The sequence below is a fragment of the Aspergillus sclerotioniger genome (genome assembly GCF_003184525.1).
Source record: "Aspergillus sclerotioniger CBS 115572 chromosome Unknown BO94scaffold_52, whole genome shotgun sequence".
In the NCBI taxonomy this organism is placed as follows: Eukaryota; Fungi; Ascomycota; class Eurotiomycetes; order Eurotiales; family Aspergillaceae; genus Aspergillus; species Aspergillus sclerotioniger.
In genome coordinates, this window is record NW_020291042.1 from 51,461 (window position 1) to 68,373 (window position 16,913).

At 48.0% G+C, this 16,913-nt stretch overlaps 6 protein-coding genes and 1 non-coding gene across 7 annotated transcripts; 5 read left to right on the forward strand and 2 right to left on the reverse strand.

The window, feature by feature from the left end:
• The first annotated feature begins 234 nt into the window (after positions 1–234).
• Positions 235–1,283, forward strand: BO94DRAFT_528730 (GPI anchored serine-threonine rich family protein). Its single transcript, XM_025610436.1, has 3 exons — positions 235–541; positions 603–676; positions 987–1,283. Exons 1-3 carry the CDS (start codon positions 282–284, stop codon positions 1,181–1,183), a joined length of 531 nt encoding a protein of 176 aa, XP_025461635.1. The 5' UTR covers positions 235–281; the 3' UTR covers positions 1,184–1,283.
• A 4,557-nt stretch (positions 1,284–5,840) lies between these two features.
• BO94DRAFT_570239 (MDR family MFS transporter) lies at positions 5,841–7,731 on the reverse strand (the record flags this gene model as incomplete). Its single annotated transcript, XM_025614787.1, has 4 exons — positions 7,519–7,731; positions 7,439–7,468; positions 6,962–7,394; positions 5,841–6,913 (listed from the first exon to the last, which is right to left on the reverse strand). The coding sequence occupies exons 1-4, from the start codon at positions 7,702–7,704 to the stop codon at positions 5,841–5,843; spliced, it is 1,722 nt and encodes a 573-aa protein (XP_025461636.1). The 5' UTR covers positions 7,705–7,731.
• Positions 7,732–9,356: 1,625 nt separating this feature from the next.
• On the reverse strand, positions 9,357–10,070 carry BO94DRAFT_561393 (ribonuclease H-like protein; the record flags this gene model as incomplete). Its single annotated transcript, XM_025614214.1, has 1 exon — positions 9,357–10,070. One exon carries the CDS (start codon positions 10,068–10,070, stop codon positions 9,357–9,359), a length of 714 nt encoding a protein of 237 aa, XP_025461637.1.
• A 1,473-nt stretch (positions 10,071–11,543) lies between these two features.
• Positions 11,544–12,139, forward strand: BO94DRAFT_332311 (uncharacterized protein). Its single transcript, XM_025606986.1, has 2 exons — positions 11,544–11,665; positions 11,718–12,139. The coding sequence occupies exons 1-2, from the start codon at positions 11,654–11,656 to the stop codon at positions 12,048–12,050; spliced, it is 345 nt and encodes a 114-aa protein (XP_025461638.1). The 5' UTR covers positions 11,544–11,653; the 3' UTR covers positions 12,051–12,139.
• Positions 12,140–12,669: 530 nt separating this feature from the next.
• BO94DRAFT_t301 lies at positions 12,670–12,742 on the forward strand. The gene has a single exon. It is a non-coding gene; the product is annotated as a tRNA-Phe (tRNA).
• A 562-nt stretch (positions 12,743–13,304) lies between these two features.
• BO94DRAFT_570241 (putative protein kinase) lies at positions 13,305–14,945 on the forward strand (the record flags this gene model as incomplete). Its single annotated transcript, XM_025614788.1, has 6 exons — positions 13,305–13,418; positions 13,451–13,542; positions 13,601–13,938; positions 13,995–14,314; positions 14,364–14,604; positions 14,665–14,945. 6 exons carry the CDS (start codon positions 13,305–13,307, stop codon positions 14,853–14,855), a joined length of 1,296 nt encoding a protein of 431 aa, XP_025461639.1. The 3' UTR covers positions 14,856–14,945.
• Positions 14,946–15,605: 660 nt separating this feature from the next.
• On the forward strand, positions 15,606–16,772 carry BO94DRAFT_504351 (bZIP transcription factor). The gene is made up of 2 exons (XM_025609505.1): positions 15,606–15,784; positions 15,836–16,772. Exons 1-2 carry the CDS (start codon positions 15,655–15,657, stop codon positions 16,612–16,614), a joined length of 909 nt encoding a protein of 302 aa, XP_025461640.1. The 5' UTR covers positions 15,606–15,654; the 3' UTR covers positions 16,615–16,772.
• Positions 16,773–16,913: the final 141 nt, after the last annotated feature.

Sequence of the window (16,913 nt, forward strand, 5' to 3'; positions counted from 1 at the left end):
GTGCCCGTTTGTTGTCACCCTACGTGGGCAGCGCCGCGAGAGAGCCTCAGCCCATACTGGCGATCACCTCGTATTACGGTTCGGTGTAGGTCTAGACACCTGTGTGTCTCAAGTTGGGCTTCAGCTGGGATGAATATAGCAACTTCTTTCAAAGAATCCCGTCATCCATCGCTAACAAGTATCGTATATATAGTTCTCTTCCGGACAGATCGTCGGCCATGTTACCTAGCTTCATTATTCTTCAGTAAAAGAAAACTCCGTACGTTGATATTACTATCAAGATGCGTTACTCTTTCACCCTCGCTTCTCTGAGCCTCATCTCCTCGGCCTTGGCCATCACCGTCACTTCCCCGTCCTCCGGCACCACCTGGGATTTCTCCACCCCCAAAACCATCAAGTTCACCAGCGATGCCAGTGACCCTTCGGTGATTAGCATCATCCTCCGAACCCAGGATGGCTCTTTCCAGACCAAGTTGGCCGACAACGTGAAGACCTCTACCGGGGAATACACCACCCAGCCTAACCCTAGTATTTCCAACGGGTATGCAACCTGACGCATAACGGAAGTTTCTGTACTAATGTGACTCCTCTCATCTGCTTAGATCCGACTATGAGATCGAAATCATCGACTCCTCCGGCGAGCTCGCCGTGAGCTCGGTCTTCACTGTCGAGAAGGGTGCGTCCGATGATACCACTACTTCATCATCGTCCTCGTCCACTTCTTCCACTTCTTCTTCTTCCTCCTCTTCTACCATCTCTACTACTTCTTCTTCTCTTTCTTTTTCTTCTCTTTCTTCTTCCACTTCCAGTGAGACCACTTCCTCTTCCTCTTCCTCCTCCTCTTCCACTCCCACCTCAGCCACCCCCACTCCCTCGCCGTCTTCGACACCCGCGTCGTCGACACCTCCTTCATCTTCTCCTGCAGGCAAGATGCCACTTGATACATGTCTACAGGACGTCTGCTAATGCATTCCTGCGGTTTACAGGCTCGACCACCTCCTCCTCCTCTACCTCTTCCACTCTCACCACCACTGCCTCCACCGCGTCCCACACTTCCACTTCCAGCTCTACCGGCAACTCCACCACCAGCAGCGTTCAGCTAGCGACCGGGGCGGCGTCGTCGTCTACTCCCAAGGGAGCTGTGGCTTTGTTGGGTGCTGCTTTGGCGCTCCTCAATGCGTAGAGCGTCGATGGAAATGTGTTACACTTATGTCGTTATGTAGCAGGACAATGAGGAACGAGGGTATTGCTTTGTCACTTTCGGTTCTTTTATAGAATAATCTACAGAAATAGCTTGAAACATAGCGAGCACTTCGTAGATGTAAGGGGTCGATGGATGTAAGCTCCCTTGTGGTAAGATTAATCAGTAGTCATTAATACATATGGATCACCCGCGGGGCACTTCATGCCGCTTTCATCTTGTCTCTCTTTCCTTTATAGAGAAATCGTATATTGCTATCTATCTATTTCCGATCAAGTAGTATTCAAGTGCTGTTCCTTATACAACCGTGCATACACAAAAAGAGAGATGTTCTATATTGACCATTCTCCCCCAATATATATTTCCCGCGGATCACATACTATCGAACGGAACCAAACCACCCACCGACAGAAACAAATCATCCCCAGTGAATGCTGTAGTGACATTCCCAAACCTTCTCTTTGATCTTCGATTCATAAACCACAAACCATCCTCTTTGAACTTCAATTCCTCCTATCGACAACACAGACAAATCAGTCTACAGAGTACCCTTTCACTGCCCAAAAAAAGCAAAAGATCAACTTACCCCTCGACCTATCACACCCCAATCATCCTCCGACTTCACCCAACCACTAAGAAAAGAATCCCCAGAGTCCGGAATATCAAACTTAATGCCCTAACTGCAGACGCGACCCCTAATCGGACTATCGTACATATTACCCCATTCGGTAACCCGGGCCAAATCCCGCATCCAACCAATCAGAATGATTCCCATGTGCACTTGATTCAGGAAGGGTTTTGATTGGGTGGTATGCATCGCATATTATCCATTACTCCCAGCGATAGTATTATTGGTCGGCTTCTAGGAAGTGGGTGGCCTGAATATGTAGGTGGTGACTTTTCAGCCTTATACTTTGGAAGGTGATGTGATGGGTTTGTGGGTTATAGAGCGACTTTATAACTCCATTTAAACCGAAAATGGGGTATAGTATGTATGTTCAATCAGGAGTATCAATTAACAATACACCCGATGAATCGAATATCGTATAGCACTGAAGGATAATCTATAGGGATGGATTGAGATAGATCATGAGAGTAGGAATCTGCATTGGGTGCAGTGTAAAGGGTCGGGAACTTTTTCCTTGGTTTGTTTTGTTTTCTTTTAGACTTTGGATTTCTTAGGGGTTGGGTGTATTGAATTCGGTATGATGAGGGCCTCACATAGGATGATAAACACCTACTGGAACAATGTAGTTAGTAGTCTGTATTATTCTTGAGAGACTTAGAATATAAATAGAGTGCGTTCGGTATATAGATTCAAGCGGTGAAGATCTTACTAGCTGTAAAGAAAATACGCCTTGTCTGATATGATAGAGAAGAGTATGCAGATAGTACTACTATATATGTTGTTAGTGGATGCCGGTGTGATTGTAGCGCCTCCCTTTACTGGCCTTCTCGCCACTGTTGAAGCAAATCAATGATAAGCTATAGACAATGAAGCAAGGTACAATCTTCAAAGACGTAGTTACGACTACCACTAATTATCAGAAAAAAAAAAGCAATCGTACTTTTCCTAGTATGATATGATGATAGAACAAGGGCATTGGTCCTCAGATAACCTTTACATTCGTAAACAAGTATAGGGAAAACCTCAGGGGATGGACACCAAAAGCCTATACCAAGGCATCTTCATCTGTGATCGGGAGCAATACTGCTTCAATTGATCTCCATGCAAGGCTTCGCTTCAAGAAGTGAGGTTCAGAATGTTGATCTGTTCATAAGCAGACCAGTCGCCTCCTTTGTCATTCCAGTCATAAACACTGTAGGTCCCTTTACCATCGCTGGCATAGACACGGATGATATCCGCATCATCCATATTTGCTGATGCCGCAGTAAGCGCTGAGCCCTCCGGCAGCATGAATTTGTGATCATTAAGATCTCCGTAGATCCAATCAGTCTCCAGGTCACTTGTGGCAAGCTCTATAATCCGATTCTTCTGAGAGCCGTAGATACGGTACTGCGACCCAATATTAGTTAGAAACATATCCATGAAATCAATGAACAATGGGGATCTACGTTGGTTTTTGTGGGGTTTGTTCCCTGCCACGAAGTGATGGCAAATTGTGTCCCTTTATCAAGCGAGATGTTCTCCTTTTTCGCCGCGGATGTTCACTGCGACTGAGGTGAATTGGTCTGGTTTGTTGTCCTCCGCCTGACAAGACAGGGTGCCATCGATGTTTGCGAATATGTTAGGTTTGCCGTTAATAATGGCTGTCGCAATGTGATTCTCAGGTCAGTCATGGCAGGAACAAGTATAGACTCGATGCAATTACCGGATAATCAGACATGATGGAGAAGAAAGTAGCTTCAGCTGTCGTAGCAAGATCAAATTGCGTTGATGATGTGAAGTATGCAAGGAATTTGCGAGCTCTGGAAAAACTATCATGGAAGGCAGCCGAGCTTCATGCCCTATAAGTATGCCATGTTGTCGCTTGGAGATGACGGAACGGATAACGCATCGTTGTCGTCAGACACTGCAAACCGAACAGATGGCGTAGAAGACTTGCTGCACTTAGTGGATGATCGATCGGCTTGATGAAAACGGATTCTGGCCACCCAATGATCCATTCGATTATGGGAGTCTATACAGTTGTGGAAAGCATACTATTATAGTGGATTCAACGACGCGCATAATGTCCACGTCATAGGAAATTCGGTCGCCGGGCGATGAAAGCCTCTATAGGATACTGAAGCTCACTCAAGGACATAGTCAAGAACATGAGTATCTCTGGATCCTCCGGCATTGGAGCAGGTGTATCGCAATGCCGTCGTTTAGGGTGAAAGTAACTTCAAGGTGAGGAGATGATTCATTCACCAAGAAGGTATGGTGGTTGATTCATGATTTGGCTGGCGTGACCTTCCAAAGGATGAAGCATACCGACCAGCAAATTCGTCATACACTAAACAGGTTTTGCACAACACGTAGATAGACCATTCTTGATGCATTGCTGTGTTCTAGGTTCCCCGGCCAGCATATACTACCTTGGAGGTTACACAACATTCATGCCCCGGACGTAAGCGGAAGAAGTTCGACAATTCAGGTTTTTTTTTTTCCCACTGCCTATCGACTGCAAGACCGCGATACATTCCCATGCTGACCCGCTTAAATGAGCAGTTCCCATTCGAGACCTGAAGCCTGCCTAGTTCCGCAGAACCAGAAGTGATGCTGTGCTCATGTTGCCACTGCAACTTGGGGATGTTTGAACTCGTCGTGAAAATAACGCATGCGACAATTTGAGATTCCAGACCTGAGAGACCTTTCAGATACTTGGTAGCCTGCAATAAGCAGGGCTTATTGACATGACGGGAATGTAACATCTCCACTCGACGGAGCGGAACAGCCGACTTCCGCAAGACAGGAATGGGGGGGGTATCATTCCTGGGCAGCGCGTGGATGTGTCCCGTTGATTTGACGTTGTAGCTTTTCAACAGCATGTGTCAGGCAAAGATCGTCGTGAATTGACCCTTTAGAGCCTGGCTGGTCCCATTGTAACTTCACCGGTCTTACCGCAGGCGAAAACTATATGCAACCCACGAAGACCCTCCAAAGCATCTTGTGCAGCATTTTCTTGGACACTCACCAAAAGTGCTCTGCATATCTTCTAAAATACCCTGTAAAAGGCTCAGCTGATCTCTCTTCCTCAGTATCGACATGAACGGACAATTTCTTCTCCCGGGCCAATCCCTCTCAACTCGGCGGATGTTGGTAACCCAATTACCTCAGCGGTTTTTTCCTAATCACTATGTAAGAAGTATTAATGCAATCAACTGCGTATAGTCAATGCCAAGAGAATACAAACCGGTTTTGAGTGAACGGATGAATTTTCCGGTGCCATTCCGCGACCCCCCCCCCCCCCTTTGGCTGAGAGGCTGTCTTGGACTAGATACTACCAGCACCTCACCCACTACTCCTCCAGCATAATGCTTTGCATTATCCTCTACATTTGCTAACTTTTCAATCATTTCCAATGCTACCCATCGTCTCCGTTCTACTGCACCCAACACCTCAAGATGCCGACTTTGCAAGCCACCGGAAATATGCAACATGCACCGAGGGCAGCATTGCCTCAGCGTTCCCAAAAATTCCTACTCCAACACAGGTTGAATAATCACAGTCCTAAGTCGATGATGAGAGCATTTCGGACCGCGGATGAGAGGTGACTCCCACCTTACCTGAAATCGACGACCGGAAGTCGATGTTGGAGGATGATGGTAACTTGGTTTCATCCCTCCAAGCAATAAACAATCTCCTGTATACAGCAATCACTTTGCGTCCTGCCCAGTGCATGGACCTCAGATATCGAATGAAGCAATCTGGTATCCTGTCTTTTTCTCTCCGGCTGACACTGATGTACCGACTCAACCCCCAACTAGATCAACCGGAATCCGTTTTCATGCGATTCTTGCTGAAAGAGACAATCAGAGCTCGCGATCCTGATTGCTGTTCCTCGGTTGGGTCTAGTCCGGTGTATAGAATTGGTTCTATGCAGAGAGAGTAGGTACTCGTTTCTGGCATTTCACTGATTCGGTCTCGGCTCGATGATATTCAAGCCGGGGTTATATAGACACAAAACATATTTCACCTCGCCATAGATCCCCCCTCCATCTTCAGCCCCTCATCCATCTCCTTCTTTGGTCTTTGATGCGCATCTCCCAGTCTCAAATCCCTCAAACACAAACTAATCAAGAACCCCACCCCCGCGACACCAGTATACAACACCCACACCCAGCGCAACGCAGCGGTTAACGCATTGAACACAACCACCCTCTTCTCACCAACAGGCAACGTCTCCACAATCGCCGCCGCAGCCGTCGATGCTTCCACGATCTCCTGCGCAACCGTATCCCCCAACACCGCAGCCATGACGCTGCGTTGTCCGTCCGCGGCGCGCGCATACAGCACAGACCCCACCACGACCGACACAGCAGCAGCCAACTGCCTTACAAACGAGAACGTCCCAGTACCGCGATTCATCTCAGCAGGAGTAGTATTAGCCTGCAGAGCAATCAAGGTAGCCTGGAAATTCGGACCAATGCCGAGTCCCGCGACGACTTGGAAAAGGATAATACGCGGCCAGGATGTAGTGGCAGGGAGGTCGATGAGTAGGCCATATCCCAGGGTAGTCAGGAACATGCCTAGGATGATGGCTTCGCGGGAGCGGCCGGTCGTGCGCATGACGAAACCGGCGAGTCCGGATGAGACGGCCAGGGCGAGGACGAGGGGGAGGAGGTAGACGCCGCTTAGGAGGGAGCTGGCGAGGAGGATGTTCTGGAAGTAGACGGGGAGGTAGAAGCAGGCGCCGAGGAAGACGGTGGAGTGGCAGAAGTTGATTAGGAGGATGATGAGGTTGTAGCTGTTGGAGAAGAGGGTTGTGGGGATGATGGGGATGTGTGCGAATCGGTGTTCGTATACGAGGAAGATGCCGGCTGTGAGGGCCCCGAAGATTAGCAGGCAGATGATGGTGGCTGAGGACCATGGGTGGAGTGAGCCGCCCAGTTCGAGGCCGAAGAGGAGCATGAGTGTTGCGCCGACGATGAGGGCGAGTCCGATCCAGTCGAGGGAGAGGAGGCCTGTTTTGAGAGGGGTGAGAGGTGCGGTGTCTAGCTGGAGGAAGAAGAGGAGGCCGAAGAAGGCGAGGCCGCCGATGGGGACTGAGGTGGGTTAGATAGAGAGGATAGGGCTGGGGAATGATGACGAACGGTTAATGTAGAAGCACCATCGCCAGGTGGCGTAGGTGGTGAAGGCGCCACCGATGATGGGTCCGATGGCACCAGCAATGGCCCAGGTTGCTCCGAATATGCCAAGATAGGCGGACCTGCGGCGCACGTTGAACATGTCGGATACACAAATATTGGCTAACACGGTGATGCCGCCGCTGCCTATGCCTTGGATGGCGCGGCCCGCGATGACCATTGCGGTGTTGATTGCCACGCCGCAGATCAAGCTTCCTCCCAGAAACAGGACCACGACGGTCATGAGTATGGGCTTGCGGCCCCAGATGTCACTGATTCGACCCCACAGCGGCACACAAGAGGCATTGGCTAGGAGGTACGAGGATGCGATCCAGGTGTAGGCGCTGTCAGAAGCTTTGAAATGGGCTACCATTTCTGGAAGGGCTGTTGAGACAATTGTCTGTGGAGGGTGAGTATATTGCTGAGAAGAATCCATAAACTTACAATGTCTAGTGCAGCTAAAAAGACGCATAACTATGCACAATTGTTAGTATTGGTGACGCGAAGACTGCAGGAACACATACACTGAGGGCTGTCATCACGACGGCAATTCTTTGTTTGCTCTGATGATCAGCCGGAAAGTCATTCTCCGCTGTATCAGCAGGGGCGTCTTTGCTCTCAGCGTGTTTAGCATGTTCGGATAGGTTATATTCTCCTCCTATTTCTTGGTATGATCCTGGAGGTGCCTCTTGCTCCGCAATAACAGCCATGAATATTGTAAAAAGAGAAGAAAATGAATGTGGGGGGATTTTAAGAGTGAAAGATGGTAACAGATGGATTAGTTGAAAGAGTGAATACGTCCAAATCTTGTCAAGAAAAGGTGTGGGGAGACAGCCTCCCCCAGAAATAAGGCCACGAGGGTTAAGAATCGGATTTCGGCGATACTCCTGGACACCTCAGGAACCAAGTGGGCCCGTCGGGTGGATCCACGCTGTCATTCATTACGTTCAGGGGAATGCTTTGATTGAACAGATAATTACCTCTGATACGCAAATAACCAGTTCGAAATATGTTGTGAACGCTGATTGCCGGCGCTGGTTCAAATGAGGGAGCCCTTCTAATAATGGTCGTCTCATGGTAGTTGTAAACAGAAGTCAGAATCCCAATGCAGTACCTACCTACCTTGAGGTAAATCCGACACTAGTACTAGTGTGTGACATAGGGCCGTCGGCAAATTTGCAGAGCTCAATTGGTCTGAGATGGTGGGGCTTCTTTTCCCTACAATTGACGAATATGAGTGAAGATCGAACGATCCCAGGCAGACTTCGATCCCCCTTGACATGCAGAGATAGTAGTAGTTCAATTGATTGGTTCAGATTACTCCATCTGAATCCACTTTTCACTCTTTCGTCATCGCTTCCTACCTTCAATAGATGGTACTCCGCGATGCATTTCTGTCAATCGGTATTAAAATATACGGAATGAAGGAAACACCTCCCAGCAACAGAGCTAGTCTTGTTAGAATTTGCGTGGCAAAGATCGTGCTATAGCCAAACGCACCAATTCCACACCAATCCCTGAATATTGATTGAAATGATATGTAGGAGAGATGATCATGGGAATGAGATACGTGGTCGCAAAAATCACAGCGAGGTCCGCAATCAACTCGGACAGGCAACCACCAATAATAGATTCGGTGGAAGAACAGTCCAGACCACTCATCAATCCATCGAAAGCACGTGAGAGCTGGTGGCGGCTATAAAAATAACCGGGCCACTATACCTAGTTAAGACGGGGTGGGCTGATCACGTGCTGGAAAGCCTTGGTCACTGCGATCTATCCACCTTGGCAGTCGTTCCCATAGCTGGGAGATATCGCTTTGGTCTAGGTAGGAGATTTGGACGTATTGTGGGTTCATGACTGCTACATTCTTAGTTCAGCTGTTTCAAAGGCCATGGTTTTGAGGTCTTTTAGATAAACTAGAAGCATTGAATGAGGTTATATGCGAGATATTATAAGATGGTGCATGTTGACGGATAGCTTATGGCAAGCTCTGGTCCTTGCATACCTATCCTTGGTTTTTCTGAAAAATTCAGATTGACCATGTCTTCTTGTAGAACAAGGATATCACTATGAGGCTTCACTGCATGAAGATGGATAGTCAAAGTAATTTACTATTAGATAAAGCTCTCGAAAAGGTCTCAAGATTTATAGTAGTACCGAAATATGATCAATTTGCAATCTACCAAACCTTCCCAACTAATTACTTTTTCCACCGATAACAAAAAGTATTTCCCGAAAAGACAGCAAGATATCTCCAACAAGTCAAACAGAACACCTCTGTCAGACTTCCATGTAAACCACAAAGCGAGAACGCTCAGCAACTACCACCCAGCCAGCGCCGTGTAAACGCATCCCGGAACTAAACAAACGTTCCACTAGGATCATGGAACTTAACCCGTGGGTTCTTCACCGCACCCCTTTTGGCATAAGTATCAGCATCGGCATTCAATTCTTTGGGGATCCTCCAGAACTGGATCTGCAAGCCAGCCTCATGCCATCGCTCCACTTCACCCAGCAGACACTCCCACAGGTCCCGGTTCTTGACCGGCAGGCCCGTGCTGGTCTTCCAGCCCCTTTGTATCCATCCCTGGGCCCAAGACGTGGCCCCCTCCACCACATATTCGGAGTCGGTGGCGATGACGAGTTTGTTGAATCCCTCCCCGATCCAGACCCGGTAGCGGGTGGCGGCAATCACGGCCCGTAATTCGGCCCTGTTGCTCGTTTGGGGATGCGCTTCGCCGGTGGGACCCTCATTCTCGAGAGGGAATCTGAAGTAATTGGCACCCTTGGGCGTGAAAGGCTTGTAGACAACGCCACAGCCGGCTCGGGGGTTGGCACCGCCGTTATCCACACAGGCGCCATCGGTGTAGATGAGGAATTGATCACGATCGGTGTCACGGATGAACCGAGTGACAGGTGGGACGGCATTGCGACGCATGCCGGAGGGGAAAAGGTCCTTGGGTGTGTCGTCTGGATTGGGAGGGTGGAACTTGGTAGGAAGGACGAGTCCAGTGCCGACTTTGAGATCATTGCTGTAGCTTTCGCAGGACAAGAAGGGGTTCAAGAGTAGCATCTTGGTCTTGGTTCTGGTTCGAGAACCAGGTTTACGATGTCTGCTGCAGGTGGTGCTTGCCATCTTGGAGTGGTTTGATGATTCCGGTAGGGAGATGAGATGAAATGAGGGGTATAGGAGATGATGAGTGGATGCCAGGCTGTTCAACTCTATTTATTGATGCGTTGGTCGGCCAGGATCACGTGGCTGGTCAGAATCACTACACTCGTTGGGGGACGCCAATGTTGAGTGCGTGAGGGTCTTCTCAAGGGTTTGGATCCTTCCCTTGCTATCTGAAGAAGGGTTCTGCCGCAGAGGGTAAGATACTATTAGTACCCCCCTGCACTTGAACAAAGGGGCTGTTTGTATTGTTACCCTTGTCAGAAATAGCAGTTTTCTTTGATTCAGCTAAGGTTGCTCCTGAATTTTGGCGGCGGTTGCCGTGGTATTGGCCACGTGATCCTCCTCCGTCTTTGTGTGACCTTTCAATCGAGTGGCCCGGTGTTTCGATCATTAGATCGCAGAGATGACTACTTCTAAACAGCTTGAAGGATCTCATTCTACTATTTTCCTTTCGGGTTCGTCATATCATCACCCATGTAGGCTGCAAGGAGTACTTTGCTCGGAGAGCCCGTGCCTTGTCACATCACAGCATCATTTTCAAAACTACGTCATGAGAGCTCGTATTCAGAATGAGGGAAAAGAAAACGGAAGCGAAGAAAACCAATAGACAACCAGCTTGGGTTGTTACGGAGGAGTCATCGTGGTACAGGATGACAAGATCATTAGTAGAATCAGCTAGTTCAACAAAAGTAAATATGTCACAAATACTACCTACCATTCTCACTTGAATTTAGTGAGTTACAAGTATTCAGCAACCGCGGATAAATAGCAACAACTTGCGATGTTGATATATTATGGGATTCTGAGGTCTCTTCAAAGACCAACGATCTTCACGGCTCATGCACCGTACGGTCCGTACCGTAGGACCTGAAGGACCCACTTAACTTAATTCATCCATCAGATTATGGAACCACTTTACCTTCGACCAATTAGAGCCTTTCTTACTTTCGGCAATATGGCCGGTATCTTTCTCCACACAATAATCCTCCAGATCTTGATTTCATCCAGGGCCTAGAAAAGGATGACATTACGTAGTGTACTTTCAATCTAACAATCCCTAAACCCCTTCTCATAGCTTCCCATCGACCCTCCCTCCTTCCACATGCTTACGTACTTCCACCTCACCCAGTGGAGGCATCGCCGACATCGCGACCTTTAGCAAGGGTAAAAGGATGGGGGAATACGAGAAGGAATGCTTGGCGAATGGCCGGGGATAGTCGACAATGCCATCAAAGGAGTAGATTTCCTGGTTAGGAATATGGATCTGATAAGATCGCGCGGTGAAGACCCATCGGCTCGGTCTTGGCACTCGGGTATACCATCCAGATCTGTCTGCTTTATCTGACATCTAAATTTCACCGCAACTATAAAGTCATGATGTTCCCTCCTCGCATTCTTGTAGAACAACACACGACTTACTTCACTTAAACGATCCCTGAATCCAAAGTTCTGATTATCTATTACCCCTCCCTTCCGCCAACATGCAATTCAAGGTCCATCCCATCCTTCCCTGGCCCCATACCCCATTCTAACCAACCATACTAGATCCTTGCCCTCTCGACCTTCGTGGCCACTGCCACCGCGACCCTAGACATCGCCTTCAGCGGCTTCTACATTGCCGACTGCGTCTCCCCCAGCATTGAATCCGCCAATGTGATCTCCGGTGCCTGTGGCCCTGCCAACGGCCTCCCTCTCAAGTCTTTCTCTGCGCACATCTACTCCGGCTCCTGCGATGATGGGACTTCGCCTGTTTTGAAGCTGTATACCGCCACGGGATGTACCGAGGCGTCTCTGTACGGCGAGTATGAGGTCACTAGCGACACTCAGTGCTTTGCGGTCGATGGGACGTTCTTGAGTAATGAGGTTGTTTGCGAGTAGGGAGGTAATGAAGGTTATCTGAATGTATTTACCTTTCCGGTTCGATTTAAATGTATGATTGTCGTGATATACTATCCCTGCCAAGCTAGTGAAAACATAGGTAGGATATGGAATGGAGGAAGATTTAGGAATTAGTCCCAGAGTGATATAACGTAATCAACGGTCGGACGGGCCACACGGTTGGGCGGGCCATCCTGCTATCCCATATAAAAGATGTCTTTTTGATTCTCTTATATATCAATCAATACTACATTTTAGAAGCTCTAACTCTGTAGATAGATTATATATGTAAGAATAAATGTCCCATACCTTTTTCTGATTTTTAAATTTTTATTTTATATAGTCAGATCAAATTCTTATATAATACACATAAAATACAGGAATCGTAATACAATAAGCTATTAAATCTAATCATAGAGATTTTTGAAAAGAATATAAATCTTCTCCATATTATTTATAATCTATATAGAAGAAATCTAATCGTTCTAGACTATAATGGTTGAGATATATTATGTTTAAAAAAGTATCTTTTGTATGGTATTACCAGATGGCCCGCCCAACCGTGTGGCCCGTCCGACCGTTGGTTATGTTACTTGTTAAGTCAGCTGACGTCATCAAAGGGGCAATGGCGCATCTGGGAGCGCGTCAGACTGAAGATCTGGAGGTGGCCGGTTCAAGCCCGGCTTGCCCCATCCTTTTTTTCTGATCGTTTTTGTACGGCGATCAGTGTCTTTTTAGAAGACTCGTTGGCATTGGCCGGCTGTATTTGTAGAAAAAAAAAATGTCATAAGGAGACAGTCCTTATTCTCATAGTTTGGTTGAAGCACGCTCGGATTTCTGCAATGTTCTCCGCGTAGTTAAATCCACGTACAGATTAAACGGATGATGTACTTATTACAGCGGGTGAAGAAAGAAAGACAAATTGGAGAGATAGTAAAAAAAGAAAAACATACAACAGAAGGGATTCGCTGGTGGTCACCCACCCAACTACTAACCTCCCGGCGTGTGGCTTAAGTACGGCTGAGCGGACGGGAAGCCCTGTTCTCCACACCCTATGGTCGTATGTGATTTCCAAGTCTTGGACATTCTTTATATAGGGCTAATATTATATGTGGCATACTTCCCAGTCGCGATTAGCGTGCCGCGTGAACATGTTTACCAGCCACGCTCGGACTCCTTGATCTCTTCAACATCAACAAATCCTATTGATATCACATTTTCGGGGCTTACGGGGACTACTCTGTCATAAACACTATGGGGCCATCCATTCCTCTTTTATCGGCCTTGCTTCGCAAGAAACCATTCCCCATGCCTTCTCCAGGACCACCTTTACCGCCAGGCAAACTGGTTGATGAGGAACTCTCGCCAGTATACAATTCCAAGTCCTTCTTCCCAGCAAGCCTGGCGAGGTTCTCGCCGATCGTTACCAAACCATAGTCAAGGTTGGCTGGGGTGTGTCTTCAACAGTATGGATCGCGCGTGATCTCCAAGGGTACCTTCAATAACCTTTGTTCAGTTCGAAGCTCTCTACGTCTCTAACAAGCATACAGACATATCGATGAGTCAGAGACCGCCGTGGCACTAAAAGTCACCAATAACAATGCAAGTTCCGCTGGTCATGAGCGCGAGATTGAAGAGCTTATTTTCAAGGCAGACCCATCGCATCGCGGTCGCTCACTTATTCGAAGGTTTATAGACGCTTTTGAAGTCAAAGGGCCAGAAGGTTCTCATTCGTGTCTTGTGTATCCGCTCATGAGGGAGCCATTGTCGATGTATCAGCGACGCTTTGAAAAAAGAAAGATGCCACTGCCTCTCATCAAAACGTACATTCGTGTTCTTCCAACCAGGCTTGATAATCTTCACAACAAATGCAGGGTAGTCCATACGGGTAAGATCATCTCTATCCTTGCTTCCCGTTGGTGAAACTGAACCCAGACTGTCCAGATCTAAAGCTCGAAAACATCATGGTCTCGATCGAGGATCCAACCGTGCTTGCCGAATTCATGGATTCTCAGCTTGAAAAACCGATGGCTTTCAAGATTGATTCGACGGGACAACCAGTGTATCAGTCCCGCGATGACTTCGGGCCACTCAAAAGCCTAAGAAGCATACCACAGCTTGTCGACTTTGGCTTGACAACTAGACTCGAGGAAGACGATGACTGGGGAGTGTGGCCTATTCAACCAGACCACTATCGGGCGCCAGAGGTGATCCTGGGTAATGGATGGCAAATGTCTGCGGATATTTGGAATCTGGGTGTTCTGGTGCGTCTTATTGGTCTCCAAGATGTTCCATTCATTAATGCCAGAACAGTTGTGGGATTTGATCGGCAGAAAAGAGCTATTTCAGCACATCCATGACCAAGAAGGTCGCTACGATGCTAAACTACACATCGCGGAAATTATAGCCTTACTCGGTCCACCTCCTCCAGAGATCATACAAAGGTATCAATACATGCGAGAGTACTCATGGCCGGAACCTGTCAGACGAGAGGACGGCAGAGTATGCGAGACCGCGGAGGAGTACTTCTGTGGGCCGTTCTTCGACAGTAATGGTACGTACTACAGGGTTTCCTATATTGGACATATTGTTATAAGACTCACGAAACAACCAGGTCGCTTTCTCTACGAAGACCTGATCCCCGACCGGAAGCTCGGTGATACAGTTCCCTTCCTTGAGGGAGAGGAGCGGGAAGCGTTTTTGGATCTCGCCAAGGGAATGCTTGATTGGCATCCGAACGTGAGAAAAACAGCCGGCAAACTGGCGGAGCATCCTTTTCTCCAGTTAAAGCAAACGAGTGCCTGATTCTACGAAGTTTGGTAGCGGAATCCCAGTTCGGGGGTGCTACCGGACAATCGGTTAAACGTTAACCTTTTATTGTGAACGATATTTAATACTGTCGGTTGTTGTGTCTTGACCGGATAGTAATAGTAATGTAGATACCCGAGATACTTATTGCAATCTTATCAGTGTCATGATCTTAAGATCCTGTCAATGCGCATAGTATGTATATAAGATATTGGCCCGAAAGAACAGGCCTTCAAGGTACCGATTCAATCACCTGAATACAAGTAGTGCTCTCTGGACTTGGGTAGATTAACAACGATGATTATCTCTTTTATTGTCCGGAACGTCGTCTAGTGTTGGATCAAACTTCCACAATCCTTCATCGGCACTGAACATACGGTTTGAATACGTTTGCGTGGACAGGAAGCCCTATTCTCCACACTATGTGGTTCTATCTATTTGATAGATATCTATAAAGCTTAAATAGATGCATACTAACCAGAGCTACCAACAAAGAGGCATCGAAATCGAACAACACTACCAAACCCTCACAAACTTTGACGAAAACCGTCCACAAACCTCGGGACACTCCAATTGGTCTGACCTATACTGCTTGCTGAGAGGCCGGCATCGGAATACTGCCCGCATGATAAGGATCCCCCGCACCAATCACAAGGCTTCCACGTGCTCCTCCAGCAGCGCCAAGAAGTGGCCCTGGCGATAAAGCCGAACCTTCCGAGTCTCCTCTCCACTTCCATCACCTGAGTCTGGCTCCAGAAACACCGAAACACCGAAACACCGCATTCAATTTTCACGCATGTCCAAGACCACAGCAGAGCCATCTGGAGATCTAAGCGGCACCGACGGCAGTCATTCCAGCCACTCCCAGGAGACTGCGAAACAGGAGCGACGCAGGTGGCAAAACCGACAGAATCAACGAGCTTATCGTAAGTAGCATATAGACTCGCATCTCTTATACTTATGTTCATACGGCTTAGGTGAACGCCAGCGCATAAGAAAACAAGCAGAACGTCTGGCAGAGGAACACGCCCTGCAGCAGCCGAATCAAGTCGCGGCGTATGTGGCCACGCAGTATCCTGTACCTGATCTCAGTATATTAGCTTCGCTCTCCCGAGAAGCAGGCCAAAATATCGGACCAATCGCAACAACCAGTTGTGCATTAGCCCACCCACGTATCTACCGGCTTTTATCCGTCTTCGAGGCGGCTGCTTACCGGAGTTATCATGGAAACCCCCAGGCCGATCACCTCCTGACACTAGCTAAGCTGAATATGTTTCGCGCCTTCGTACGTAACATCGCCATGCTGGGATACACTCGGGAATGGATGACAGATGATGCCCTCTCCCGGTTTAGTATCCATGGGCCACACCCAAAGCTGCCAGTGACGACTTTACCCCCCAGTCTGCAGCCGACTGATCTGCAACGACGTCAGATTCATCATCCTTGGTTGGATTTCTTTCCATTCGCACGGTTGAGGGACAATCTCATTGAAAATGAGGATTGTATGGACGAGGCTCAGTTCTGTCGAGATTTGATGGGTTTCTGGACTGTGCCTGGTGAGCATAGTTGCATGCTTGTCTGGGGCGATCCTTGGGATCCGATGAATTGGGAGATTACCGAAGCTTTTCTGCAAAAATGGGGTCGGCTGGTCAAGGGATGTCCGGAGATTCTCTGGTCTACCAACCATTGGCGACGATTACGCGGGGAGAAACGCTTAGTTTGGAAGGCCTCGTTTGATACGATTGCGGAGGTTTAACCTATGCCTGGAGTTCTTGAAGGTGCCGTACTTGCAATATTGTTCTGGTAGGGCTGCGTTATGTGGTATGTTATTTGGACAATAGAAGACACCATTGAGTGCGGAGCTCATGCTTTCACACCATCAACCAATCCACTTATATGCAAACAAACTCCAATCTGTTGTCGTCACAAAGACACGTATTCTCAACTCCACTACTCTACAAGTAATGACAATCACTGACTTTTCAGCATTACTCCCGAAAATTAAGGCGACTAGACAGTGGATCCATTTCTCAACTGACGGATTGATTACGAGCT